Genomic DNA, 27255 nt, shown 5'->3' on the forward strand with positions numbered 1-27255 from the left:
GTGATCAGTATAATGCTATCTCAGCTAGTAAAAGTATGGTTTTAATAACCCAAAGATCTAGATTCCCTTCAGAAGCCAACTCCAAGTAAAATTGTCCTCCTCATGCAAACTGAACCTCAAATTCCAGACATATATCTTCCAGGCAAACTTATATCTGAAGAGAAATAAGGGGTTTTACTAGAAAAAGTTCAGGGGGAAGAAAAAGGCAAAATAAAGACAATCTGGCAGTGTGTTGCCTCTTAGTTGGCGCTGTCACTATGTCTTCGTAATGCCATTCTATTATCCTATTCAATTAATATATATATTTTTTCCAGAGTCCAGGTGTAAGTCTTTGACTGACAACTCCAACTGCTCCTTCTCTCTATGGAACCGCCCATTGGGATCTTCTTGCCTTCTACCCACATGGAGTCAATTATCAAGACAGAGGAATTATAAGCGAGAAAGAGTTTAATAGTCATAGAGCTGGCTAAATGGGAGACTAGAGTTTTATTATTACTCAAACAGCCTCTCCAAAAATTCAGAGGCTAGTATTTTTCAAAGACAGTTGTTAGTTTTTAAAGATAGTTGATCGCTTTAAAGACAGTTGTTGATCAGGGGCAAGGAAATGGAAAATGATCATTGGTTGGTTTAGGGATGAAATTATAGGGAGTCAAAGCTGTCCTCTTGAGGTGAGTCCAGATGAGCCGGTTTACAAGTCAGAGTGGTGCCTCCTGGTTCATCAGAATACAAGGTCTAAAAATATACCTCGAACACCAAACTCAGATTTGACAATAGTAATGATATCCATAGGAGTCATTGGACAGGTTAGGAATCCCGTGTCTTCCGGCTGCATAACTCTTGAGCTATAGTTTCTAATCTTGTAATAATTTGTTAGTTTTCCAATGTGGTCTGGTCCCCAAGGAAGGAGGGGTTTGTTTTTAGTAAGGACAGTTATGCTCTTTGTTTCAAAGTCAAACTTAAATTAAATTTCTCTCAAAATTAGTTTGGCTTACACCCATGAATGAAGAAAGGCAGCTTGGATATTAGAAGCACTGTCTAATTATCCTATGTCAAATTCACTGTCATGATTTTCTCATGTGATAGTCATAGGTGTGTAAGTGTAAAAAGACAAGCCACAAAACAGGGAGAGAGGAAGTATCAGAGATGCACTAAGGCAAAATAGAGGGAAGGACTCAGAAGCTTATGTTGAAACTGTGCATTAACTCTGGTGTTCGTGAATACCACAGAGAACTCCGAGAGTCTTTTCATTTTCTTTAAAAAAAATTCAAAGTTCACTTTCCTATGCAATTTGTGTATGACAAAGAGACTTTGAGTATAATTTTTGTCCATACATTTTGCACTGTTCATGAACATATCAGCATTTTCTGAAAGTTTACTCCATATTTAAATGTTGCTTTATCTTTGCTATTATAGTCATTAAAACTAAATTTCTCAAGAAATATTGCTGATTTGAGAACACTTTCTTCTCTGTCAGGTTTTTTTCTTTGATTATTTTTAGCAGAATTAACTAAGACAAAGACTGGATCCTAATACAAACATTGTAATAAATATAGGACAAGTAATTCTACTTGTAAAATTTTGTAAGACAATCCCATGCAATCCCAAATTACAAAATTATGAAAAACTCTAAAATTCGATTTGTTTCAGGGTGCTTTTAAAAGCATAAATGCTAGTAAGGTTAGGGAAGTACATTTTCTGCATATTTTCTGAGATATATGCATAGATATACATATATTATAATTATTGCTAGTATTACCATGTGTATCTAAAATGTTCAATATGAAAAATGGGTACTTCTATGGATTTTATTATTTATATGTTTATGCACCTTATATATGAAATAATCAATGAAATTATTGAGAGAAGTGGTGAAAGTATAGAGGAGAAAATATTTAATTGACAGATCCTAAAAGTTTTCATTGGAGAATGTGATTATACAGAATGAAACTACATCACAACCATCGGAAAACTTTCTTACATAACAATCACAATGAATTGAAGATTTAAACCCAGCTTTAATAATTTTAACTTTCTAATTAGCCAGAACTTATAACATCATTACAGTCAGGTTAAAAAGATAATACATTATCATTTAAAATTTAAAAATTTATTATATAGGTATTTTGGTTATCAAGATTTTAGCCATAATAATGAGATATCAAGATTCTTCACTCTTTTTGTTCCCAGCAATTTTGGCATGCTGCAAACCAAATACAAAATTATTATATATTAAATAGCATTTTAAAATTTCTTTAAAAATAATAATGGATATGATAAAACAATTTTCCTCTTACTAATTTCATAAGAAATTACAGAGATCCTTTAAAGTATTAGGCTTTCTAAAGCAGAGAAAAATACATAATAGAACAGATCTGATAATAAGACAGGCAGCAATTGTATGCACACTGATGCATTTTGGAGGCTTCATTTCCAATCTCAGAAAAATATTGTTTATAAAAATTTGCTTTCAACACAAGTGTTGACCAATATTGTGTATCTGTTTTCACCAGGAGAGAAAGACGTAGAGAACTGAAATTCCCCTAAGAGCATCTTAGGATTCCCTGTAGGACAAAGTGAAAATCTTCAACTGGGTATTGTGGATTTAGATGTGTATGAGAAATACAGATTATCCTACAGGATACTGCAGAGTTTAGAACCATATACATTAAGTCACTGTACCCAGTTTGGGTTTTAACAATTGAAATTACACTTTATGCCGCTATTATCCACAACACCTAACACTTCAGACATTATATGCAAACTTCAGTTTCTACATAAAATAGGATTCTCTGAATGCTGTGATTAATATAGTCTCATCAGAGCTGGTGAAGACATGATTTTAATAAGGTCAAAGATCTAGGTTCCCTTCAGAAGCCAACCCCAAGTAAATTTGTAAAATTGTCCTCATTCAAACTGCAGCTCGAACTCCAGACATATATCTAACTTCCAGGCGAGCTGAAATCTGATGAGAAGTGTTAATAGGCAAATGTCTGGGGGAGGAATAAAGAAAAGCAAAGACAATCTTGCAATGCATTGCCACCTAGTTGGTGCTGTCACTACAGCTTCATACTGGCATTCTATCTTTCTGTCCAATTAGTTTATATATAATTTCCAGAAAGTCTAGGTGTAGATCACTGACTGACTTAACTCAAACTGCTCCCTCTCTCTATGGAAACACCCAATGAGATCTTTTTGCCTGACACCTGGATAAAGCCCATTAGCAAGACAGAGGAATTGCAATAGAGAGTTTAATCCATATACAGCTGGCTAAATGGGAGATTAGATTCAAGTTTTATTATTGCTCAAATCACCCTTTCCAAAAATTCAGAGGCTAGGGTTTTTTAAACACAGTTCGTTGGGCAGGGGTCTAAGGAATGAGGAAAGCTGACTGGTTGGGATGAGGATACAATCATAGGGGTTGAAGCTGTCTTCTTGTGAATCCTGTGTGGGGATCTCAAAACTAGAGGAGTCCTTTTACCATTCTGGGTGGTGCCAGCTGACTTATCAGAATTCAGGATCTATAAAACACCTGGAACACCAATCTTAGATTTCACAATAGGAATATTATCTGTAGGAGCGATTAGGAAGGTTAGAAATCTGTGGTCTCTAGTTGCATGATCAGGAGCCATAACTTCTAATTTTGTGATAATCTGAGTTTTACAAAGGTGGTCGGATTCACAAGCAAGGAGGAAGTTTGCTTTGAGGAGAGACTCTTACCATATTTGTTCCAAAGTCAAACTATAAATTCCTCCCAGAGGTGGTTGAACCTACACTCAGGAATGCAGAAGGGCAGCTTGGAGATGAGACGCACTGCCTGATTTTCTTATTGCAGATTCACTGTCATAATATTCCTATGTGAGATTTTTCTGTCATCGTTTTTGCAAAGGTGGTTTCAACTACATTTCACTCTATCATACTCCACTTTATAACTCTGAGTCTACTAAGCCTTTTTCTCAGTTACATTTTCACCCATTAAAATAAAGAAAACTAGATAAATGCCTTATAAAGTCACTTCCTCAGATCAACTAGGCCTGCCTTCTTTAACCACCTTTACACCTTGGTCAAAATCTGAGCTCAGAGCAATGGAGAAAAATATCTCTGTCCCAAGCAAAAGTGCCAGAAGTTTTCTGTGGAATTAGAATTCTTGCAGGATCATATAACCCAGGACTCCCTGATCTTTATCAATTTAATAACATGGTACTGTAAGCTGGTTAATCCTATAGCTGAAGCCAAACATGAAATACCTAAAATAGATAGCAAAGATCCAACAACTCAGTCTTCCAGAAAAGGAACGAAACGGGGTGGAAAATAACAAATAATCCTCCAGCATCCATTCCCCAAGTATTCCTTCAAAAATTCACTCGTCTGACATGTAATCTTATAAATAAAACAGGAGGAACTAATCTCTGACTATAAGGCAAGATTAGAAGTGTGATTTGTAGAACATTCTGGTCAATTCATGTTGAGTTCAGCATAGAAAATACTTGTCCTATTCATCAGTGGGATCCACCTTCAACTCATTAACCTAATTACAAAACAAAAGCTACGTTGAGAAGCTGATGATCTACCAAATTAATACCCCAAAATATATTTCAGTAGAAAATCATAGTGCATCCGCTATTAAATTCAAGTTCTGTCTGTTGTCTTTGAGTTTTATTATCTACCTATAAATTGTCTTTTTCATGAAGCCCTATGAGCTTGGTGTGGGCAACTTGATATAAAGTTCAGAGGACAATCTTCATACATGCAGCTGAGTGGGCTGCTAAAAAGCTCACCAAAATATCCAATAACATAATCAGAGACATTCAGACTGCAAAACAGAAAAATCAACAATTGCAACTGCCCTTTTATTCCATCATCAAAAGATGCTTTGAGCTTAAAATCTAAATATCTCCTCAACTAACTGCCCTTTGGGTTCAGATACTAAGTTTACAGATTGTTATAACCATTAACCTTTTTTTTTTTTTTTTTTTCCTGAGACAGAGTCTCGCTCTGTTGCCCAGGCTGGAGTGCAGTAGCACCATCTCGGCTCACTGCAACCTCAGCCTCCTGGGTTCAAGCGATTCATCTGCCTCAGCCTCACAAGCAGCTGGGATCACAGGCATCTGCCACCACTCCCGGCTAATTTCTTGTATTTTTAGTACAGACAGGTTTCACCATGGTGGCGAGGCTGGTCTGGAACTCCTGACCTCAACTGATGCACCCACCTCGGCCTCCCAAAGTGCTGGGATTAGAGGCGTGAGCCACCATGCCTGGCCTATAACCATTAACTTTTTATTTGTCTTATTTCGTTCATGGGCGCTTTGGCTGTGGGGTAATTCCCAGTCCCTTGATGTTTTCCTCATGAGGGTCATCATTGTATTTGGGTCATCATGCTGTATTTTCTCCAGTCTGAAATGCAAATTCACAGCCATCACAGTTATCAGATTTTCTCCATACGATTAAAATGGCATAAACAAAGTGTCCAATAAAAGAAACACTGCTTTAAGAGACTAGAAATTGTAACTTATGCTGAGACAAAGACAACCAGCTCTGGTGGTGAGAAAGTGCTCCGTGTGCCTGAGTGTTGGTCAATATCCCATAATTGAGAAGTGAAACAAAAGGGAGAAAATAGTTAAAATAATAAAATTGAAGTACATTAGGCTGAGGTGGCCCCAGCAAAATGGGCTTCTACCTAAGCACGCAGAAACCCAACTCATTGTAAATGGTAAAACAAAAGTTAGGTTTTTCTTTTTCTTTATACTTTAAGTTCTGGGGTACGTGTGCAGATCGTGCAGGTTGTTACATATCTATACACGTACCATGGTGGTTTGCTGCACCCATCAACCTGCCATGTAGGTTTTAAGCCCCACATGCATTAGGTGTTTGTCCTAACGCTCTCCCTCCCCTTCCCTCCACCCCTGACAGGCCCCAGTGTATGACGTTCACCTCCTTGTGTCCATGTGTTCCCATTTTTCAACTCCCACTTATAAGTGAGAACATGTGTTTAGTTTTCTGTTCCTGTGTTAGTTTGCTGAGAATAATGGTTTCCAGCTTCATCCATGTCCCTGATAAGGACATGAACTCATTGTTTTTTATGGCTGCATAGTATTCCATGGTGTATATGGGCCACATTTTCTTTATCCAGTCTATCATTGGTGGGCTGCTGGGTTGGTTTGAAGTGCTTGCTATTGTGAATACTGCTGCAATAAACATATGTCTTCATGTGTCTTTATAACAGAATGATAGCTAAGTCTTTGGGTATATACTTAATAATGGGATTACTGGGTCAAATGGTATTTCTGGTTTCAGATTCTTGAGTAATAACCACACTGTCTTCTACAATGGTGAACTAATTACATGCCCACCAACAGTGTAAAAGCGTTCCCATTTCTCCACATCCTCTCCAGCATCTGTGGTTTCCTGACTTCTTAATGATCACCCTTCTAATGGTGTGAGGTGGTATCTCCTTGTGGTTTTGATTTGCATTTCTCTACTGACCAGTGATGACGAGCTGTTTTTCATATGTTTGTTGGTCGCATAAATGTCTTCTTTTGCGAAGTGTCTGTTCATATCCTTCACCCATGTTTTGATGGGGTGGTTTGTTTTTCCCTTGTAAATTTGTTTAAGTTTCTTGTAGATGCTGGATCTTAGCCCTTTGTCAGATGGAGAGATTGCAAAAATTTTCTCCCTTTCTGTTGGTTGCCTGTTCACTCTGATGATAGGTTCTTAACAAAAGTTTACTTTAACCAATCAGAAATGATCAACTCACCTCTACATAGGAACTTTCTACTGGAATAATCCAAATAATACTACTGCTCCACTTTAGCCACAAAAGTTTCTGTTTGCCTTACTTCCACATTAAATCAATAAAAGCCTTTCTCTCCTCTCATGTATACATAAGTGTATGTATACATATACATTGACACCTAAAATACACACACACACATATGTATACATATATATAAAATCAGGTAGCAATGATGATCCAACAAAAGAAATTGTAGGAATTGAATAAAACAATGTGACAGCAAAATGGGGAAATAAATTAGTGTAAGAAGGGTGGAGGAAATAACTAGAGGTTTGCAAAACAACATGTGAGTAATTTTTAGGGTAAGGGCCTTGGTATCAGTGACAAAGTGAAATGAATTTCAGTGTTGAAAGACAAAGGGCAGAGTGGAATGGTAGATGGATGACTCACATACTTCAAGAGTATGAAGTGAAAAGAAAGTTAACAAGGACTTTTTGAAGCAGAAAAATCCAAACTCTTCCTCATTTTCATATTTTTCTTCGCAATCACTGGACACTATGATGTCATGTCAACTTAAAATTCTTTGAACTTTGGTGATAAAGATTTAAAGTCCCTGGTTGTCAACAACACATTCCAATAATCATGTAACATCACTGACTTTTAAAACCTTAGTAGCTTCATTTATTTTTTCTAGGAAGATTAAGACCCTTCTCTTCCTACTATGTCATTTGTCTTTTCCTTTCTATGACTATTTCAAATTAAGTTCTGTTTATTCATTTAATTTTCTGATTTAGGGAAGCTTTTCAGATTGAAAATGAAATCACAGCTGCTAAGTCCCTTAGAAGCCATCTTAGAAAGTTAAAGGCTGCATGCTTCTTACTCATACAAGCACACAGCGTTAACAGCATCCTCTTGCCCTCTTGCATATTGGCAGTGCCTTCACTGTTAACCCCATCTCATTTTGTCCTCACTGCATTTCCATTTCTGTTACTTTATTTGATATGTAAGTTGGCTTCCTACAAGAAGTGAAATTCACTCTTTTACAGTAAGTGGACTGAAAGGCCTCTTGATGGCTAGTAGAATTCTTGAATCTACCTGTCTTCCCCTAGACACAAATCAACCTTCACTATGAAGATAAATGTGATAGACATCTCGGGTCATACAGTTGTGTTAGTATCAAAAACATCATACTTAAGTGCTTAACAGATGAACTAGACTATTTTGAATTTGATGTATTTATGAGACACATTGATTAACATGCCATACTGTACAATATTTTTATTTGCTTTATGCTATCATTATTCTATTATGAACAGTTGACTAAAATTTCTCAAATGCTTTTGAATAACAGTGGGATATTTTAATTAGTTAAATAGGTACTAATATCATAGGTCATTAAAGTGCTGGGAGAGTTATAATTGCAAAATCCTTTAATGGTGGCAAAACATAGGTACCTCTAATTTGCACAATTTTGTGACTATTTTAGTAAATAGAAAAGAGAAATGAGTAAGAGATCTAAACATCATTTCTTTTGACCATTTTTGTGAGTGAATCTATTACTTGCTTATTTCTCAGGCTGTAGATCATGGGATTTAATAAAGGAACTATGACAGTGTCAAATAGAGACTCCATCATATCTTGGTCATCAGCCTGTGGGGAAGCAGAGCCCACATACATGAAGGCGAGGGGGCCATAGTATAAAGATACAGATAAGAGATGAGCTCCACAGGTGGAGAAGGCTTTTCTTATACCTTTCACAGACCTCTTTTTCAAGATTGTATAGAGGACAAATGTATAAGATATAAGAACAGTCCCAATGGTGAAAACTTGTATTGAACCTGAGAAAATAAAAACCATGAGAAAATTAATAGAAGAATCAATACAGGAAATTTTTAACAATGGGATAATGTCACAGTAAAAGTGATGTATTATGTTGGAATTACAGAAGGTTAATCTGTAAAAAAAAACCTTCATGAATTACAGCATGAAGAAGGCCACCTAGAAATGACAAGACTAATAGCCAGATGCATAGTCTGTTGGTCATAATGACTGGATAAAGTAAAGGTTTGCATATGGCTACATAGTGATCATACGCCATTGTTGCCAAGAGAAAACATTCTGTGGTTACACCAATTGCAAAGGAAAAAAATTGTATCTTGCATTCAGAGAGAGATATGATCTTACTCTTAGCTAAGAAGTTGATCAGCATCTTCGGAGTCACTGTGGATGATAACCAAGCATCCACAAAAGCCAAATTCCCAAGGAATAAGTACATTGGGATATGAAGGTGAGGGTCTTTCCAGATGACAGCAATCAGGCCAAGATTCCCCATGATGGTGATGAGATATGTTACTAAGAATGCCAGGAACAGGGGTATTTTCCACTTTGGTTGATATAAAAATCCTGTGAGAACAAACTCTGTCAGCAATGTTGCATTTGCCTCTTCCATGTCCTCACTGCATGTCCTCTAAAATAAAATGCAACAAATGAAAGGGAACATTTGCAATGGCATTACGAGCTGAAATTGGGGAAGAGGTGTTGCAATGAAGTGTGCAATTATCAGAGCCCTCTTAATTTTTTGATCATTATTATAAATAAGAAATCCTATATTTAAGGTGTTAATGAAATGAAAAAATCATATATTATTGTTTGAAAATTGGGTAGTAATATGCATTCTCTGGATTCACTAAATTTATGTGCACACTCTTGAATGTGGTAGAACATTCCTGTGTCTGGTACATGAATGGAGGTCCTGGAGAAAAGGTTTTTGAAAGGTCTGAATGAAAATCAATGAAATAAATGCCATGTGAAGAATCTTACACTTTTTCATTATATAACTATGTACCAAATACTTTAAGATGGGAAATAGCATCCTAAAACAGTTTCTAGATTTTTTGATAGTGTAGAAAATATGCTGCGGGATGGGGAAATTGGACTAAGGGGTACTAATTAGAAACTTGTTACTAAGGTCCCAGCAATCCCAAATCAAATCACAAATGAAAATTATCTGGAAAGTGTTTTATGAAAAATATAGATTGTGAGATTTTAATGTAGAAATTGATTATTTCAGAAATGAGTTCTAGAAATCTGTCTTTAAAAATACCCTCAAGGTGATTCAAATGAGTGCTAGGTGTCTAGTCCGTGTGTGATATTACATTGGAAGAAATGGTAAGACAAAGAAATAGATTCCAAAGAATTCGGAATGTAGATTCTCTAGTATTCTATGACATATTTGGTGGGAAACAAAAGGTAATAAAGGAGGTAAGAGTCACTTGGTGACTGGGTAGTTGGTCATTAAATATTGAGGATGGGAACTCAGATGTGCTAGCAAGTTCTTGGAGTGAGCATCCTGCAGCCAACTAGGTAAATCCAATCAGTAATATGAGCCTGTTAGAGCTTAACAGAAATAATTACTTGGAATTATTGTGGTAATCAAAGGCACAGTTAAGAATGATGTATCCATTGGAGAGTAACAAATAAACAAAAAGAGTGGCAAGAAAATCAACTGGAGCAAGATATGTTAAAGAGGTAACAAAGTGGACATATGTCCCGTAAATAGCCAAGATGTGATCTTTTTTTGCCATCCATGTCTTGGCAGCTGTCAGAGAATACCTACTGCTCTACAAGCCAAAAGAGCTAGAAACTCATTTTCCCATTCTTCTTCCTTGTAGAGTGAAGGGACACGATCTAGGATGGCAAATGAAACACACTGATCTTACATTTGGAATACGGAGAGAGAGAGAAAGATTTTGGATTCAAAAGTAGCCAAGGCAGAATTACCAAGACTCCTCTTAATGCAACTTTTATTTACATCAATAACATTTATAGTGTGAGCTGTGAAATTATTGTCCAATGTGGGTGTAAGGATACAGGAATTTATCTGTAGGTAACTCACATTAAAAGTTTTAATCAGAGAATGTGGCGAATTAAAACGAATGGATATTTATATCAGAATAATTCCAAGAAATAATTCTAAGAATCATTATGATCTGAACCTTTAAACCAAGTTTTAATTGTTTAATGACCTAGGTCATATAAAGTTATTATAACAAGATTAACAAGATAATACAGTATCATTAAAGGAACAATTCAGTCTTATAACTATGTACCCTATCCATAGTATAGTTGTAAAACTGAAATCTAAAGACAGTACAGTAATAGTTATTCAACTTCCTTCTGGCTATTTTAATAGCTTGTATACCTGATCTAAAATTTCAATCAATTAAACAGCATTTCAACATTTCTATAAAACATAATGAAAATTAAAAAAATTATTTCCTCCTTACCCATATTTTTGAAAGAAATTGTGGATATCCTTTAAACGTGTTACACTGTATAAAACAGAAAAAAAAAAAAAACCACAGTAGCACCACGATGTTAATAGCACTGGTAGCATTTCACTGCATATTCATTCTTTTTGACACTTCATTTCCCAAGTTTAGAAAACTTTTGGTTATAAAAATTTGGTTTGAGCACATGACTGATCCAATTGTGCAGCTGAGTATTTTTTCCAGAAGATGAAGGAGTGAAAAACTGAAGTTCTCATAAGATTGCCAGAGGACTCCCTGTAGAACAGATTGAAGCGATTCTAGTGGGCATTGTGAATTCAGACACATATGAGAATCCAGGTTGGCCCAAAGGTCATTACAGACTCCCAGAACCATAAGCATCATTTCATTGTGGACACTTCTACTTTTAACAATTGAAATAACACTTTATGCCACTATTTACCACCACAGATGACACTTCTGCCATATTTGTTCAAACTTTAGTATATATGTGAAATTTACTCTTAGGGCTTTGATTAGTATGGTCTTATCTGATGTAATCAAAGCATAATTTTAATAAGACCAAAATTTTAGATTCAATTCAGGAGCCAAAACCAAACAGAGCTGTGTTCCCCATTCAAATTTCAGCTTACATTTTAGACATATACCAAGTTCCTCCATTTGTAGCTAAAATCTGATGGGAAATTTCACTAGGAAGAGGACAAGGGAGGAGCCAATATAAAACAAAGCCAGGGACTGCAGTGGAAGGTGCCCTAATTCTGTGCTTCTCAAATGATAATGCCTATGACTTTCCTAGAGATCCTGTCAAAATGCAGATTCTCTTTCAGTAGTTCTTGTGTGGGTCTCTCAGGAGCCTTTATTTCTAACAAAGTGATAACTGTGGACATTTGCCATCCAACAGGCCTTCATCATGGGAGGACCTAGATTATCAAAGAGCCTTGATCATTGGAAAACAATAAATGGTAAATGTGGCTGGTTTGAAAAGAGAGAAGCAAGGAAGGCCAGGTGTGTTCAGGGTGGCCAGCATGGGGAGGCTTCCAAGCGAATTCAGAGGGTAGTCAGTGGTTTTGTCTTTACCACAATTTACAGAACAATTATAGAAGTATTATTGCGGGAGTTTGAAAAGGATGGCAACATATTCAGTACTTTCTTTAGAACATTAACTCAGCAACATATTAGTGAGCATTCTTTCAGAAACAAAATCTAATAGACTTATTTGTAATATTTACATTTTTGTATTTAAATAGTGATTTGTAACATTCTTGACAGTAAATGTATTCATTAAAGAAAAGTTAGTTGGAAAGTAAAAGCCATATTTTTTGGTAGATTCCCTAATCGCTTATCCTTTTTTCATAGAATGTTTCTTGAAAAAGACAAAGAAATAAGACAAATAATACATAGAATACACAGAAGTCACTGAAAACTCTTCAGTAGAGAGATGTAAGCAGTTTAACGTGCTGACGTAAGTACTGACATGACACAAACTTAAATCAAGTGGCTTCATCCTTGTATAATATAATGTTGGGAATAATGAAAAGGATGAAGAGATAGATTCTAAGGTATTCAGAATTTACTGTCACTTGAACTTAGTCCCGTATTTGACGGAAATGTAGTGGTCACTGAAGGAAAAAAGTATCACTCTGTGAGTAGGCAGATAGTCATCCAAAATAGAGACTGAGAACTCAGATGCATTGAGGAGTTTGCAGTATGAGCACGCTTTGAACAGCCAGGTGCAGGTAAGCTGTTTAGATTTAGCAATACAGTTCTACAAGAGCAATATAAATATTATTTTGGAAGTCATTTAAGCAGCTGAGGATATAGTTATGAATGTCATATCTATTGGAGAGTACACTAAAAAAAAGAAGTATAACAAGAAAAAAATTGACAGTATAATGATCTAATTTCCTTTGGGTATATATCCAGAAATGGAATTACTGAGTCAAATTGGAGCTCTGTTCAGAGTTCTTTGAGAAATCTGCAGACTGCGTTCCACAGTGGCTGAAGTAATTTGTATTCCCACCAATAGTGTATGTGTTCCCTTTTCTTGGTAGCCTCTCCAGCATCTGTTGTTTTTTGACTTTTTAATAATAGTCATTCTGACTGGTGTGAGATGATATTTCATTTTAGTTTTGATTTGCATTTCCCTGGTGACTAGTGATGATGAGCATTTTCGTATATGTCTCATGATCACTTGTGTAGTCTTTTTAGAAGTGTCTGTTCATGCACTTTGCTCTTTGGTAAATGGGTTATTTGGTTTTTGTTTGTTGATTTGTTAAATACCTTATTTATTCTGGATAGTAGACCTTTACTGAAAGCATAGTTTGGGAATATTTTCTCCCATTCTGTAAATTGCTTACACACTCTATCGATAGTTTATTTTGCTGTGCAGAAGCTCCTTTGTTTAATTAAGGATGATTTGTCATTTTTTGTTTTTGTTGCAATTGCTTTTGAGGACATAACCAAAATTCTTTTCCAATGCTGATGTTGAGAAAGACCCTAGGGTATCTCCTAGGATGTTTACAGAATAAGTTCTTACATTAAATGTTTAATCCAGCTCGGGTTAATTTTGGTATATGTGAAAGGTGTGGGACCAGAGATAAGACTCAAACCTAGGTCGTCTGGCTACAAATGCCATTCTTCTTCCACCACACAGCGCCTCATCTCAACTACATTCTGAATGAATTTGGATTTAATCACCTGGCTGTGCCAAGTTTGGTGGTAAACAGAACTGAGGAGCTGCCCCACCAGGGATAGCCCCCATCCAGTTTCCCCTTGATGCAGGTTGTAGGGGCATTCATTCTTCTAAATATGGCTAGCGAGTTTCATTCTTCGTTTGGCTAGTCACTTATCCCAGCACCATTTATTGAGTAGACTATGCTTGCCCCATTGCAATTTTTTGTCAGATTTGTTGAAGATCAGATGATTGTAAGTTTGTGGCTTGATTTCTGAGTGTTCTATTCTTTTCCAGTGTTCTATGCATCTGTTTTTGTACCAGAATTATGCTACTTTGTTTATAAAGACACATATACTCATATGTTCATTGCTGTGCTATTCACAATAGCAAAGACGTGGAATGAACCTAAGTGATCATCAGTGGTGGATTGGATAAATATAACGTGGTACATATAGATCACAGAATACTATGCAGCCATAAAAAGAACAGGATCATATCTTTTGCAGCAGCATAGGTGTGGTTGGAGGCTGTAATCTTAAATGAACCAATGAAGGAACAGAAAACCAAATACCACATGTTCTCACTTCTGAGTGGAAGCTAAACATTGAGAACACAGGACATAAACATGACTGTAATAGACTCTGTGGACTAATAGGTTGGGGAGGGAGGAGAGAAGGAATCAGTGATAAAACCACCTATTGGGTACTATGCCCGCTGCATGCATGCAATATACTCATGTAACGAAATAACAAAGCTGCCCGTGCACTCTTTATATCTAAAATAAAAGTTGAAATACAAAACTTTTTGAGAAACATACTAAAAGGTTATGAAGGCAATGGATGTCATTCGTTATATGGCCAACCCCTGGAATCCCTTTCTACCACATGGGTCTTGGTGGCAGACAAAGAATTTCACCTAGATTTGCCCAATCGAACCCACCCTACATAGAGTTGGATATAGAGAAATGGAGACAAATGTACATAGACAAAAAAAATTGTGCAAAGGCAGTTGAGGTAAAAACATAAGATTCCAGCATGTGTATCCTGTATGTACAACAATGTTGCTGAAAATATGAGCTGTGTTATTATCAGCAGAAACAGCCACACTCATGGAGTTACTGTTGGAAAAGGACTTTGGCTGCTGACTGGCTGCTTTACTTCTGTTTCTGCCATTATTTTCCTGTGGATTCCTCTACCTCCCCTGCCATTTCTATACTAGAGTCAATATCCATTCAGTAAAATTTTTCCATTGCTACCCAAAGCCCTGGATGTTCAAAAGAGAGACAAAGGAGATAACAGAAAATGGTACTAAACAGAGTGATCAAGGGAAGAAGCAGGAGGGAAGTAGAAAGCTGGCTGTTGTGGACATAAAGAGAGGAAAGATAACTGTGACCAAGTGAAGCACAGGGAGAAATGACAAAATAAATGCTCTACAGGACAAGGAGTCCAGGGAAATCACTGTGTGTAGAAAGGAAGTCATTTTTAGTGGCTTTAGTCAGAGCATCAGTGTTGCGGGAAGTCAGGGACCCCGAATGGAGGGACCGGCTGAAGCTATGGCAGAAGAACATAAATTGTGAAGATTTCATGGACATTTATTAGTTCCCCAGATTGATACTTTTATAATTTCTTATGCCTGTCTTTACTGCAATCTCTGAACATAAATAGTGAAGATTTCATGGATACTTTTCACTTCCTCAATCAATACCCTTGTGATTTCCTATGCCTGTCTTTACTTTAATCTCTTAATCCTGTTATCTTCATAAGCTGAGGAGGATATATGTCGCCTCAGGACCCTGTGATGATTGCGTTAACTGCACAAATTGTTTGTAGAGCATGTGTGTTTGAACAATATGAAATCTGGGCATCTTGAAAAAAGAACAGGATAACAGTGATGTTCAGGGAACAAGGAGATAACCTTAAACTTTGACTGCCAGTGAGCTGGATGGAACAGAGCCATATTTCTCTTCTTTCAAAAGCAAATAGGAGAAATACTGCTGAATTCTTTTTCTCAGCAAGGAATATCCCTGAGAAAGAGAATGGCCCCTGAGGGTAGGCTTCTGAAATGGCCCCTTTAGGGGTGACTGTCTTTTACAGTCAAAGCCAAAGGGATGAAATAAACCCCAGTCTCCTGTAACACTCCCAGGCTTATTAAGATGAGGCTTATTCCCACCTAATAAATCCTGCTTATTCCCACCTAATAAATTTTGGTCAGACTGGTTGTCTGCTCTCAAACCCTGTCTTCTGATAAGATGTTATCAGTGAAAATGCATGCCCAAAACTTCATTAACAATTTTAATTTTACCCCTTCCTGTGGTCCTGTGATCTGGCCCTGCCTCCATTTGCTATTTTTTTTACCTTGTGAAGCATGTGATCTCTGTGACCCACACCCTATCCATGCACTCCCTCCCCTTTTGAATATTGCTAATAAAAACTTGCTGGTTTTAGGGCTCAGGGAGCATCACGAAACCCTTCAACATGTGATGTCTCCCCCGGACACCCAGCTTTAAAATCTCTCTCTTTTGTACTCTTCCCCTTTATTTCTCAGACCAGCCGACGCTTAGGGAAATAGCAAACAACCCACGTTGAATATCAGGAGTGGGGTTTCCCCCAATACATCATCATGTAATAGAATAAAAGTCAGCAAATAAGGAGTGAAGGTGAAAGAAGTAGCACAGCAGTGAGGGGATAAGATAGAGTACTCTATGACACGTGGAGAACAATTTGTATTTGTCTGCTGCTCATAAACGAAAGTTTTTTACTCCATTAGAGTACTTAGGAAAAGTTCTCAAAAGTAAAGATAGATAAGTGAGAGGAAGTCATCAAGAGAAGAAAGGGATTGGAATGTGGAAATGGAAATTTGCATGGGTGAAATAAAACAAGGACGAAGAAAAATAGATACAGAATAATCACGTCATAGACGGTAAATGCAAGAAAGACATGTCAATAAAGAGGGAGACAGAAAGTATTGGAGATCCATTAAGCCAAAATAAAGAGAAAGGCTCCGAAGTCTGGGTTGAGTGCCTGCATTAACTTTGGTGTTCATTGATACTAGACAGAGCTTTGAGAGTCTTTTCATTTTCCTTTCTTTTTTTAATTCAAGTTAATTTTTCTATGGAATTGGTGTTTGATAAAGAGACTTTGACTTGAAATTTACTTATAAATTGTATACTGTTCATGAATATATTGGCACTGGCTGAAAGTTTACTCCATATTTAACTGTTACTCTACCCTTTTAATTACAGTGATTAAAGCTAAATTTCTCTAAAAATCTTGCTGCTGCTGTTGACAGCACTTTATTTTCCATCAATTTTTTGTTTGAATGTTTGATTTTTAGCAGAATCAACTAAGCAAAAGAATGAATGCTGATGCACACAATATAAAGAACAAGTGACAATAATTCTACATGGATGAAGTGAAAATGTTCAGCTGGGCATTGTGGATTTAGATATGTGTGAGAAATACAGATTATACTACAGTGTACTGAGGACTTCAGAATCATAAACATTAAGTCACTGGAAGCCAGTTCTAGTTTTCACAATTGAAATTATACTTTATGCCACAATTTTCCACAACATGTGACACTAGTGACATTTTATGTGAACTTCAGTTTGTGTATAAATTGGATGTTCTTCATCGGGAAGAATAGCTAATGGATGCTGGGCTTCCTACCTAGGTGATGGGTTCATCTGTGTAGCAAACCACCACAGCACATGTTTACCTAGGTAACAAATCTGCATGTCTTGTACATCTACCCCAGAACTTAAAATAAAAATTGATTTTTAAAAATTGGATGCTCTTAATGTTTTGATTGGTATAGTCTCATCTGAGCTAGTTATGATTTTAATAAGGCCAACGATCTAGATTCCCTTCATAAGCCACCCACGAGTAAAATTGTCCTCCTCATGCAAACTGCAGCTCAAACTCCAGATATTTATGTAACTTTCAGGTGAGCTGAAATCTGATGATAATAAAATAAAAATTTTATTTTTAGGCAATGGTCAGGGGGAAAGAAAAGAAAACACGAAGACAGTCTTGCAATGTATTCAGTCATAGGTGGTGCTCTTACTATGCCTTCAAAATGTCATTCTGTCTTTATATCCAATTAGAATATGTGTGTGTGTGTGTGTGTGTGTGTGCACGCGCGCGCGCGTGTATGTGTTTTTTTTCCATAGAGTCTAGGTGTAAGTCAATGACTGACTTAACTCCAACTGCTCCTTCTTTCTGTTACCACCAAATGAGATCTTCTCGCCTGCTACCCAGATAGAGCCAATTATCAATACAGGGCAATTGCAATGAGAAAAAGTTTAATACACACAAACCTGGCTAAATGGGAAAACAGAGTTTAATTATAACTCAAGTCAAACTCTCCAAATATTCAGAAGCTAGAGTCTTTCCTTCCTTCCTTCCTTCCTTCCTTACATCTCTTTTTCTTTCTTTCTTTCTTTCTTTCTTTCTTTCTTTCTTTCTTTCTTTCTTTCTTTCTTTCTTTCTTTCTTTCTTTCTTTCTTTCTTTCCTTTCTTTCTTTCTTTCTTTCTTTTTTATTCCTTTTTTTCCTTTCTTTCTCTCTCTTCCTTCTTCTTTTTCACTTTTTTTTGAGACAGGGTCTCACTTTATTGCCCAGGTTGGAGTGCACTGGCAGGATGGCTGCTCACTGCAACCTTTCCCTCCTGGGTTCAAGTGATTCTCATGCCTCAATGCACCCCCGGCCCCGCCCCCCCCAACCGCCAGCAAATAGCTAGGATTACAGGCATGCACCATCACGCCTGGCTAATTTTTGTATTTTTAGAAGAAACAGAGTTTTGTCACGTTGGCCAGGCTGGTCTCAAACTCCTGGCTTCAATTGATTTGTCTGCCTCGGTCTCTCAATGTGCTGGAATTAAAGGCACGAGCCATTGCACCCAGACAGAGTCTAAGGGTTTTTATAGATAGTTTTTCAGACAGAAGGCTAGGAAATGGGGAATGTTGATTTGTTGGTTTGGGGATAAATGCATATGAGTCAAAGCTGTCCTCTTGCAGTAAACCAGTTTCTGGAAAAGAGCTACAAGATCAGACAAGCGAGTTTACCAGTCTGGGTGGTGTGACGTGTTTCATCACAATGCAGGGTCTAAAAACCTTAGGTTTTACAATAATAATGTTATCTACAGAAATAATTAGGGAGGTTAGGAATCTTGTGGCCTCTGACTGCATGACTCTGGAGCCATAATATCTAATCTTGTGGCCTGGACCCCAAGCAAGGAGGAGGTTTGCTTTGACGAGGGGCTCTTACCATTTTGTTTCAAAGTCACACACTATAAACTAAATTTTTTCCAAATGTAGTTTTGCCTACATGTGGGAATGAGGAAAGTAAGCTTGGAGTTTAGAAGCACTGTCTAATTTTCCTATTTCAGAATCACTGTGAAAATATTCTTATGTAAGATTTTTCTCATTTTCATGTTATGAAATGCTTTCTCATTTTCATTTCATTATGTTCTCTATATTATCCTCTACCTCATAACTCTGAGTCTATTAAGTCTTTTGCTCAGTTATGTTTTCACCTGTAAGAGTAAAAGAAAAATAGTCAGTTGCCTTATAAAGTCAGCTCATCAGATGAACCAGGCCTACCTTCTTTACCCAGTTTTGCACCTTGGTCAAAATCTGAGCTCAGAGCAATAGCAAAAAATATCCAGTCCAAACATATGCCCCAGACATTTTCTGTGGAATTTCTAATTCTTCTTGGATCGTATGATTTAGGACTCCCTGATCTGTACCAATTTATTCACATGATCCTGGAACCTAGAGAAGCCTGTAGCTGAAGCTAAATGTTACATACCTAAGATAGACAGCAAAGATCCAATCCCTCAATCTTCCAGGGAAAGACCAAAAGTGCTGAAAAATAAATAATCTCTTAGAATTCATCCCCAAAGAATTTCTTCAAAAACTCACATGTCTGTCATGCAATCAAAAAAAAAAAAAAAAAAAGGATAAGCCAGTCTCTGAATATAAGGCAAGAATAGAAGTACTATTTGTGAAACATTGTGGTCCATCTATGCTGAGTTCAGGCATAGAAAATCCTTGTCCTATTCACTGATAAGATCACCCTGAAATCTTTAATGTAGTTACAAAACAAAAGCTGGGATGATATGTGAATGATGGGGCCAAATAACTACCAAAATATTTTACCTACTGGCATAAAGACTATTTTGGCTGGGTTGTTTTGAGATTCCCTTTAGAAGAGAAATTTAAAGGAATCTCCATTTGTAAGAGATCCACATATCTGGTCCAGGAAGAGTAGTAGGACTAAACCTCTAAATAATGGAGAAAGCGAAGGCATTAACTTAATCTACATCACAAAACTTACCTCTCTTTAAGGTGGTTATCTTAGCTGTCTTCTTGTCTTAACTGGGTCTCTATCAGCATTCTTTTTGTTTATTTGTTTTGGAAAATGAAGTCTGGAATCTAAGCACTATGATTTTAATATGTAAATATTCTTACATCTCTACTGTAAGAAATGAGACCTTTATAATTTTATATGCAAATTTCAAAGAGAAGTCACATCTGAAAAAAAAAGTGGCATTTGTAAATGGGGCTAATGAAAAATAGTAAAAATATTTTCCAAAAATATTAATAAAAAGCTTTGGTCATCTGGACAGGACATCTTCTTCCAACTATGAGAAACACAATTCATGTCTAGATAGTTTTATAAATTACTAAGTTTGTTTTTTTTTTCTTTCTTTTTTTTTTTTGAAATGCAGTTTTTTTCTGCCAGCCAGGCTGGTGTGCAGTGGCGTGATCTCGGCTCACTGCAACCTCTGCCAACTGTGTTCGAGCGATTCTCCTGCCTGTTTCCCAAGCAGCTGGGACTATAGGGGTGCACCACCATGCCTGGCTAATTTTTCTATTTTAGTAGAGACAGGTTTTTGCTATGTTGGCCAGACTGATCTCAAACTCCTAACTTCAGATGATCCACCTGCCTTGGCCTCCCAAAGTTCTGGGATTACAGGCAAGAGCCACTGTGCCCAGCCTTAAGTTTGTTATTGTTGTACCTGATGTGGCTACAATTTTAGAATGAACACTGTAATATTTGCTTCTTTCTGTATGTCTATTGTGTCTACATATGTTTGTATGTGTGACATTTTGCTACCTTTGGATGGTATTGCAAAATTAATTAGTAATAGAGCTCTATTCATTTGGCCTATAGAAGAATATGTGCTTATATGAATTAAGGATTCCTTAAACTCAGAAAGATAGAAATTCATCAATATATTTTTCAGGTTCACACGATCTGTGATAATCTCTGTTAAATCAAAGCTACTTTATGTTTGTTGGTTTTACTAGAATAGACATCGCTTTAGAGTTTTCAGAATTAAATATAATACAAACACACAACTTTCATATTAGCTGAGTTTCCTAGTCAAATAAGTTTTTATTATCTCTACCTGATGTTTAAAGTCATAAAACTAAGAGTTCAACATAGAAACCTATGTGAAAATATAATAGCATTTACTTCATATATATCAGGCACAGCAATAAAGCAAACAAAAAAAAACCCCTAATATTTGACTTTTAGATTTTTGTTTTTATGATGACTTACTGACATAAATGTATTGTAAATATAGTTAACAAAAGAGTAATTTGAGAGGATGCCTGGTTATGTCTTATGTCTTATGAAATTTTCATGAGTAAACCAAACAATTCAGAATAAGTGAACTAAATAGATGTAAGTACAATATACGTTTATAAATGAACTTTTAAACCATAATTATGTTTAATGATAAGTCTGCTTAAAAATATCTTTCCACTTCTCTGTGGTAAATGATATTCTTAGAAAGTCACACCATTGAATTAATATTATCAATACTCATTGAATATCTGGATAATTTCCAAATAAATTTTTTTAAAAATACTAATTGCTGAATATATGCTTATCTATTTTGGACTTCTTATTATAGAAGAAATAAAAAATGTGGGTTCATTACCAACCGTGTCCTGTGCCACATTGAAAAATTATACAACAGGAAACACATGCTTCTAGAAATTATGAAATTGTGTATTCGTAGATTTGCCAATCTGTAAAATACTGGTGTGATGCATATTTGTCAATTGCTTCTATTCCAGAAAAGAAAGTTACTAAGTTTAGAATTCGAGTTAATGTGTAGTCATTAATACTACTGAATAATGTAAAGGAAACATCCCTGTATGCAAAGTATCTATCTAATCTCAACAGATTTACAGGAAAGGCTCTGAAAAGTAAAGATTTCTGATAACGTTAGAAATACAACACGAGACCAGAATTAAAGAAACTTTGCAAACAATTTGGCTAAGTATACCTTTTGTAAACAGAATTAATACATTTATCTTCTTCTCCGTAGCTGATATCTCCAGAATTCAGAAACCATCATTGAGTATTGTTATTTTGATTGCAATATAGGTATTTGCAAAATTTTAATCAGAATCTGTTCTCATAATATAACATAATTATGGTAATATTACTACTACTGTCACTGGAATGTCATATTGGAGAATGTGCAAAAATTAGATACGACTGGAGAGATTTAAGAAACTAAGAATTGACTTTATGGAGCCAATTATGCCCTGCTTTATTCCATTTAGCATTGTAATAAATTCTTGAGGCTGGGTAATTTATAAATGAAAGGTATTTGTTTGGAGAACAATTCTGCAGGCTATACAGAAAGCATGGATTAAATGCCCACTTCTGATGAAGGCTTTAGCCTACTTCATTCATGACAGCAGGTGAAGTGGAGCTGGTGTGTGTAGTGATCACGTGGTGACAGAGGAAAGGAGAGAGAGTGCAGTGCTGGGCTCTTATCAACCAGCCCTCATGGGAACTAATACAGTAAGAACGTACTTATTACTACGAGGATGGCTCCAAGGCATTCATGACAGATCGACACCCATGATCTAAACACCTCCCATCTTCAACCTCCAATATTTGTAATCAAATTTCAACATGAAATTTGCAGGTGTTTATCAAACAAAACTAGAGCCATCTCCTTCAGAAAATCTGGCCTGATAGCTGCTCACAAGCTTTCTAACAATACTGGTAAAGAGTAAGAAAGACCTTACTAACTGGAAGGCCCAGGAAACTGAAAGATATTTTTAGAACCTTTTTGAGTACAGGGGAGTTTACCTAAATCTATCAGAATTGCAGGAGAAACTAATGGTAAGTTGTTGGTATGACTTTATAGCTTGAACAGCCTTTAAAGTCTAATCTGAGATTATTTAGTAAAGGCCGTAGCAAGGCCTTCTTAAAAAGAGACTATCAATTCCTATTCCTACTTGCACTTATGTAAATAGTCAGTTGAAGCTTAATGAGGATAGATTTATTTGGAAAACAAATTAGTCTTACTATAATTATATATGAAAGAAATGGGGGTGATTATAGAGGGAAAATTATGTTTCAGTAGAAAAATATAGTGCACCCATAATTAAATTCCAGTTCTGTCCGTTGTCTTTGATGTTTTATTATCTACTTAGAAATTGTCCTATTCCTGAAGGGCTACAAGCGAGGGCTGGACAACTTGATATAAATGTCAGAGGATAATCTTCATGCATCATGCTTACTGGGCCACTCAGGAGCTTCACAAAACATTCACTGACATGACAAGAGACATTCAAACTGCAAAACAGAAAAATTATCAGACTGCAGCTGCCATTTTATTTCATCATCTAAAGATGGTTTGAGCTTAAATCTAAAAATCTTCTCAACTAACTGCCCTCCGGGCTCACATGCTAAGCTTATCAGTGGTTTTAACCATTAACTTTTGTTTTCCTTCGTTTTATTTCAGTTGGTTTTGTTCAAGCATACTTTGGCTGTGGAGTATACCCCAGTCCCTTGGCATTATGTTTGTGATAGTCATTGTCATCTTCCTGGTGTGCTGTATTCGCTCAAGAGTTTTAAATACATGTTTGTAGCCACCACACTGTGCCAGATTTTCTCTCTATGATTAGAATAATAAAAACAAAATGTCCAATAAAAGAAACGTTTTCATAAGGGACCAAACCTTGCAAATTATGAACTCTATGCTGAGACAAAGACAAACCAGCTGTGCTGGTCACAGAAAGTGGCAAGTGTACCTGAGTTTTGGTCAATGTCCCATAATGGAGAGGCTGGCCAGAAGGGAGAAAATAGTGAAAATAATTAAATTAAATTTTATTAGGCTGACATGGGTGCAGCAAAGTGGGTTTTGTACCTAAGCAAACAGAAATTCAACTCATTGTAAATGGTAAAACAAAAGTTAACTGTAACTAACCAAAACTCCCTAGCTAATTTCTAACTAGGTATTTGCCACTGGAATGATCAAAATAACACTACTGCTCCACTTTAGCCAATACAACTTTTACTTTTGCCGTACTTCCACGTTTGCCCTTTAAAAGCCTTTATCTCCTCTCTTGTCCCTTCAGGAAAGCCCCATACCACATGCAAACTGGTGTTGCAAAATAAATCAAGTCTCCTTAAATAAACTCTAAATTCTAATGCTGCTGCATTTGTATTTTAACTATACATGTAAGGTTTATTAACCATACATATGCATTAACTATATATGCAAAAATAATCATATGCATATGTATGCATACTGATATAGATAACTAAAACATACATATAATCTGATAGCAATGACAATCTAACAAAAGGAATTGAAGAGGGATATAATTAGTTAGAGTTCCGTTGGCAAAAAGCAATCTGACAGCAATGTTGAGGAAGTGAGTGACTGTTAGAAGGATGGAGGAAATAAGTAACTAGAGGTTTGCAAAACAACATGTGAGTAGTTTTTAGGCTATGGACCTCAGTGGTATCAGTGACAATGGGAAAGAAATTTCAGTGTTGAAAATGAAGGGCAGGGTGGACTGGTAGAAAGATGATTAACATACTTGAAGTACCTGAAGTGTTAAGAAGGTTAATAATCAAGGAATTTCTGAGGCAGAAAATAACCAAACTCTTACCTTGTTTTTATGTTTTTACTTCCTCCTTCTGGGCTCCATGATGTCATATCATGTTAACATTATTTGAAGTTCCATGGTAGGCATTTAAAGCCCTTGATTGATACAACACATTCCAACAACCTTGCAATATTATTGATTTTTACCAACCCTGGTGGGTTCATTTATTCCTAAAAATATTAAGACCATTTTCTTGCTATCACAATACTTACTTCTTCTCTATGACTACTCTAAAGGTAGTTATTCTATTTAATCTTTTAATTTCCTAAATTAGGGAAGCCTTCCAGATTGTCTAAAATCATATAAACATAGCTGGGAAGGGCCTTAGAAGCCATCCTAGGAAGTTAGAGGCAGCTTGCCTCTTCCTACTCATGCAAGCACATGGAGTTTAGAACATACTCTTACACTTTGGCAGTGCCTTCACTGTTATCTCCTTCTATTTTTATTTTTCTCATTGCATTTCCATTTCTGTTTATTTTGTTACTTGCTGTGAGTTGACTCCCTACCAGAATAGAAGTCACCCTTTCCTAATATAGTGAAATGGAAAACCTCTGATGGTAAGCAGAATCACTGGGATTTACCTCTGTTCACTCAAAAATGAATCTGCCTCCACTATGAGTTAAATGTGATGGGCATCTCAGGTAATACAGTGGTATTAGTATTGAAACCACCATACTCAAGTACTTATATGATGAACTAGGCTATTTTATTTGCTTCCTGTGATCATTATTCTATTATATGAACATGATAAAAAAATTCTAGAATGGTTTTGAATAACATATAGACATATTGTGATTAGTTTATTAGGTACTAAAACATTAGCTCGTTAAAGTGCTAGAACAGTTATACTTGCAAAAATGTTTGAACAACATAGGTACCTCTAACTTGCACAATTTTGTGACTATTTTCATAATTAGAGAAAGGATATTAGCATGAAACCTTAACATTTCTTTGTAACATTTTTGCAAACGAATCTGTGACTTGCTTTTTCAGACTGTAGATGATAGGATTTAACAAAGGAATGATGACCGTGTAGAACAGAGGCTCCACCATACCTTGATCATCTGCTTGTGGAGATGCAGGGCACACATACATGAAGAGAAGGGGGCCATAGTATAAAGAGACAGAGGAGAGATGGGCTCCACAGGTGGAAAAGGCTTTCCTTACACCTTTATCAGATTTGCTTTTTAAAACGGTGAAGAGAACAAATGTATAAGATACAAGAATAGTCACAATGCTGAATACCTGAATTGAACCTGAAAAAATAAAAACCATTAGAAAATTAATAGAAGAATCAGTACAGGAAATCTTAAACAATGGGATAATGTCACAGTAAATGTGATGTACTATGTTGGAGTTACAGAAGGTTAATCTGAATAAAAATCCTTCATGGATTAAAGCATGAAGAAGGCCACCTACATATGACAAGATTAATAGCCGGATGCACAGTCCATTGGTCATAATCACTGGATAAAGTAAAAGTTTGTATATGGCTACATAGCGATCATATGCCATTGTTGCCAAGAGAAAACATTCTGTGGTTATACTGATTGCAATAGAAAAAAATTGTATCTTGCATTCAGAGAGTGATATCATCTTGCTCTTAGCTAAGATGTTGATCAGCATCTTTGGGGTCACTGTGGATGATATCCAAGCATCCACGAAAGCTAAATTCCCGAGGAGTAAGTACATTGGGATATGAAGGTGCGGGACTTTCCAGATGACAGCAATCAGACCAAGATTCCCCATGATGGTGATGAGATATATGACCAAGAATGCCAGGAACAGGGGTATTTTCCACTTTGGTTGATATAAAAATCCTATGAGAACAAACTCTGTCAGCAACGTTGCATTTTTCTCTTCCATGTCTTCACTTCATGTCCTCTAAAATAAAATGCAACAAATGAAAGAGAACATTTGCAATGGCATTATGGGTTGAAGTGGAGGAAGAGATGTTGAAATAAACCATAAAATGATCAAACCCTCTCAGTTCTTTTAATCAGTCCTATAACTGATGAAACTGTATTTGTTGCAATGAAATACATGGGAAAAAATGATATATTTTGGTTTGAAACTGTGCAGTAATTAACAGATCAAGGTAAGAGGAGAGGCATTCTCTGTATGCACTACACTTATATGGACACTCTTGAGTGCAGTAGAAAGATTGTGGGTCTGGCATATGATCCAATGTCAACAGGAAAGATTTTTGAAGGGTCTGAATTAAAAATAAATGAAATAAATGCCATGTGAAGAATCTTAACCTTTATTCTTCATACAATAAGCATGTGCCAAAATTTTTAAGATGGGACATTACATCCTAATATATGTTTTAAATTTAGTTTTTGATAGTGTAGAAAGTATGCTGCAAGAAGAGATAACTGGACTAAGGGATACAAATTAGAAAGTTGTAAGTTCCAGGCAATCCCTAATCAGATTACCCATAAATATTATCTGAGATAGTTTTTTTGAAAAATATAGGTTGTGAGCTTTTAATGTAGAAATTATTTCAGGAATGAGGTCTTGTGGTCTTTATTTGAAAATACCCTCCAGGTGATTCGAATGCATGTTAAGTGTCTAGTCTTTATGTGATACGACATTGAAAGAGATGGTAAGACAAAGAGATA

The 27255-nt window shown here is 36.2% G+C and overlaps 3 protein-coding genes across 12 annotated transcripts in view; 1 reads left to right on the forward strand and 2 right to left on the reverse strand.

Moving 5' to 3' along the window:
• Positions 1-8076: 8076 nt before the first annotated feature.
• LOC105477445 (olfactory receptor 5H14) lies at positions 8077-9286 on the reverse strand. Its single transcript, XM_011733944.2, is given in 2 exon segments — positions 8077-8695; positions 8697-9286. Coding segments are annotated over 2 exon segments (933 nt in total). The 5' UTR covers positions 9180-9286; the 3' UTR covers positions 8077-8245.
• A 677-nt stretch (positions 9287-9963) lies between these two features.
• Positions 9964-27255, forward strand: part of LOC105477435 (gamma-aminobutyric acid type A receptor subunit rho3) — a 104351-nt gene continuing 87059 nt past the window's right edge. For 7 of the 10 annotated variants that reach the window (XR_011620404.1, XR_011620405.1, XM_071092542.1 and 4 more), the window contains exons 1-3: positions 9964-10093; positions 11921-12024; positions 12376-12481. The gene's annotated coding sequence lies outside the window, so the exon portion shown is untranslated. Of the gene's footprint in view, positions 10094-11920; positions 12025-12375; positions 12482-17026; positions 17482-27255 lie in introns of those variants that run through there. The other 3 variants (XR_003017051.2, XM_071092537.1, XM_071092538.1) reach the window with 3 other exon arrangements.
• On the reverse strand, positions 25559-26604 carry LOC105477440 (olfactory receptor 5H1). The gene has a single exon (XM_011733939.3). It carries the CDS (start codon positions 26495-26497, stop codon positions 25559-25561), a length of 939 nt encoding a protein of 312 aa, XP_011732241.3. The 5' UTR covers positions 26498-26604.

The sequence above is a fragment of the Macaca nemestrina genome, chromosome 2 (assembly GCF_043159975.1).
Source record: "Macaca nemestrina isolate mMacNem1 chromosome 2, mMacNem.hap1, whole genome shotgun sequence".
NCBI classification, from domain to species: Eukaryota; Metazoa; Chordata; class Mammalia; order Primates; family Cercopithecidae; genus Macaca; species Macaca nemestrina.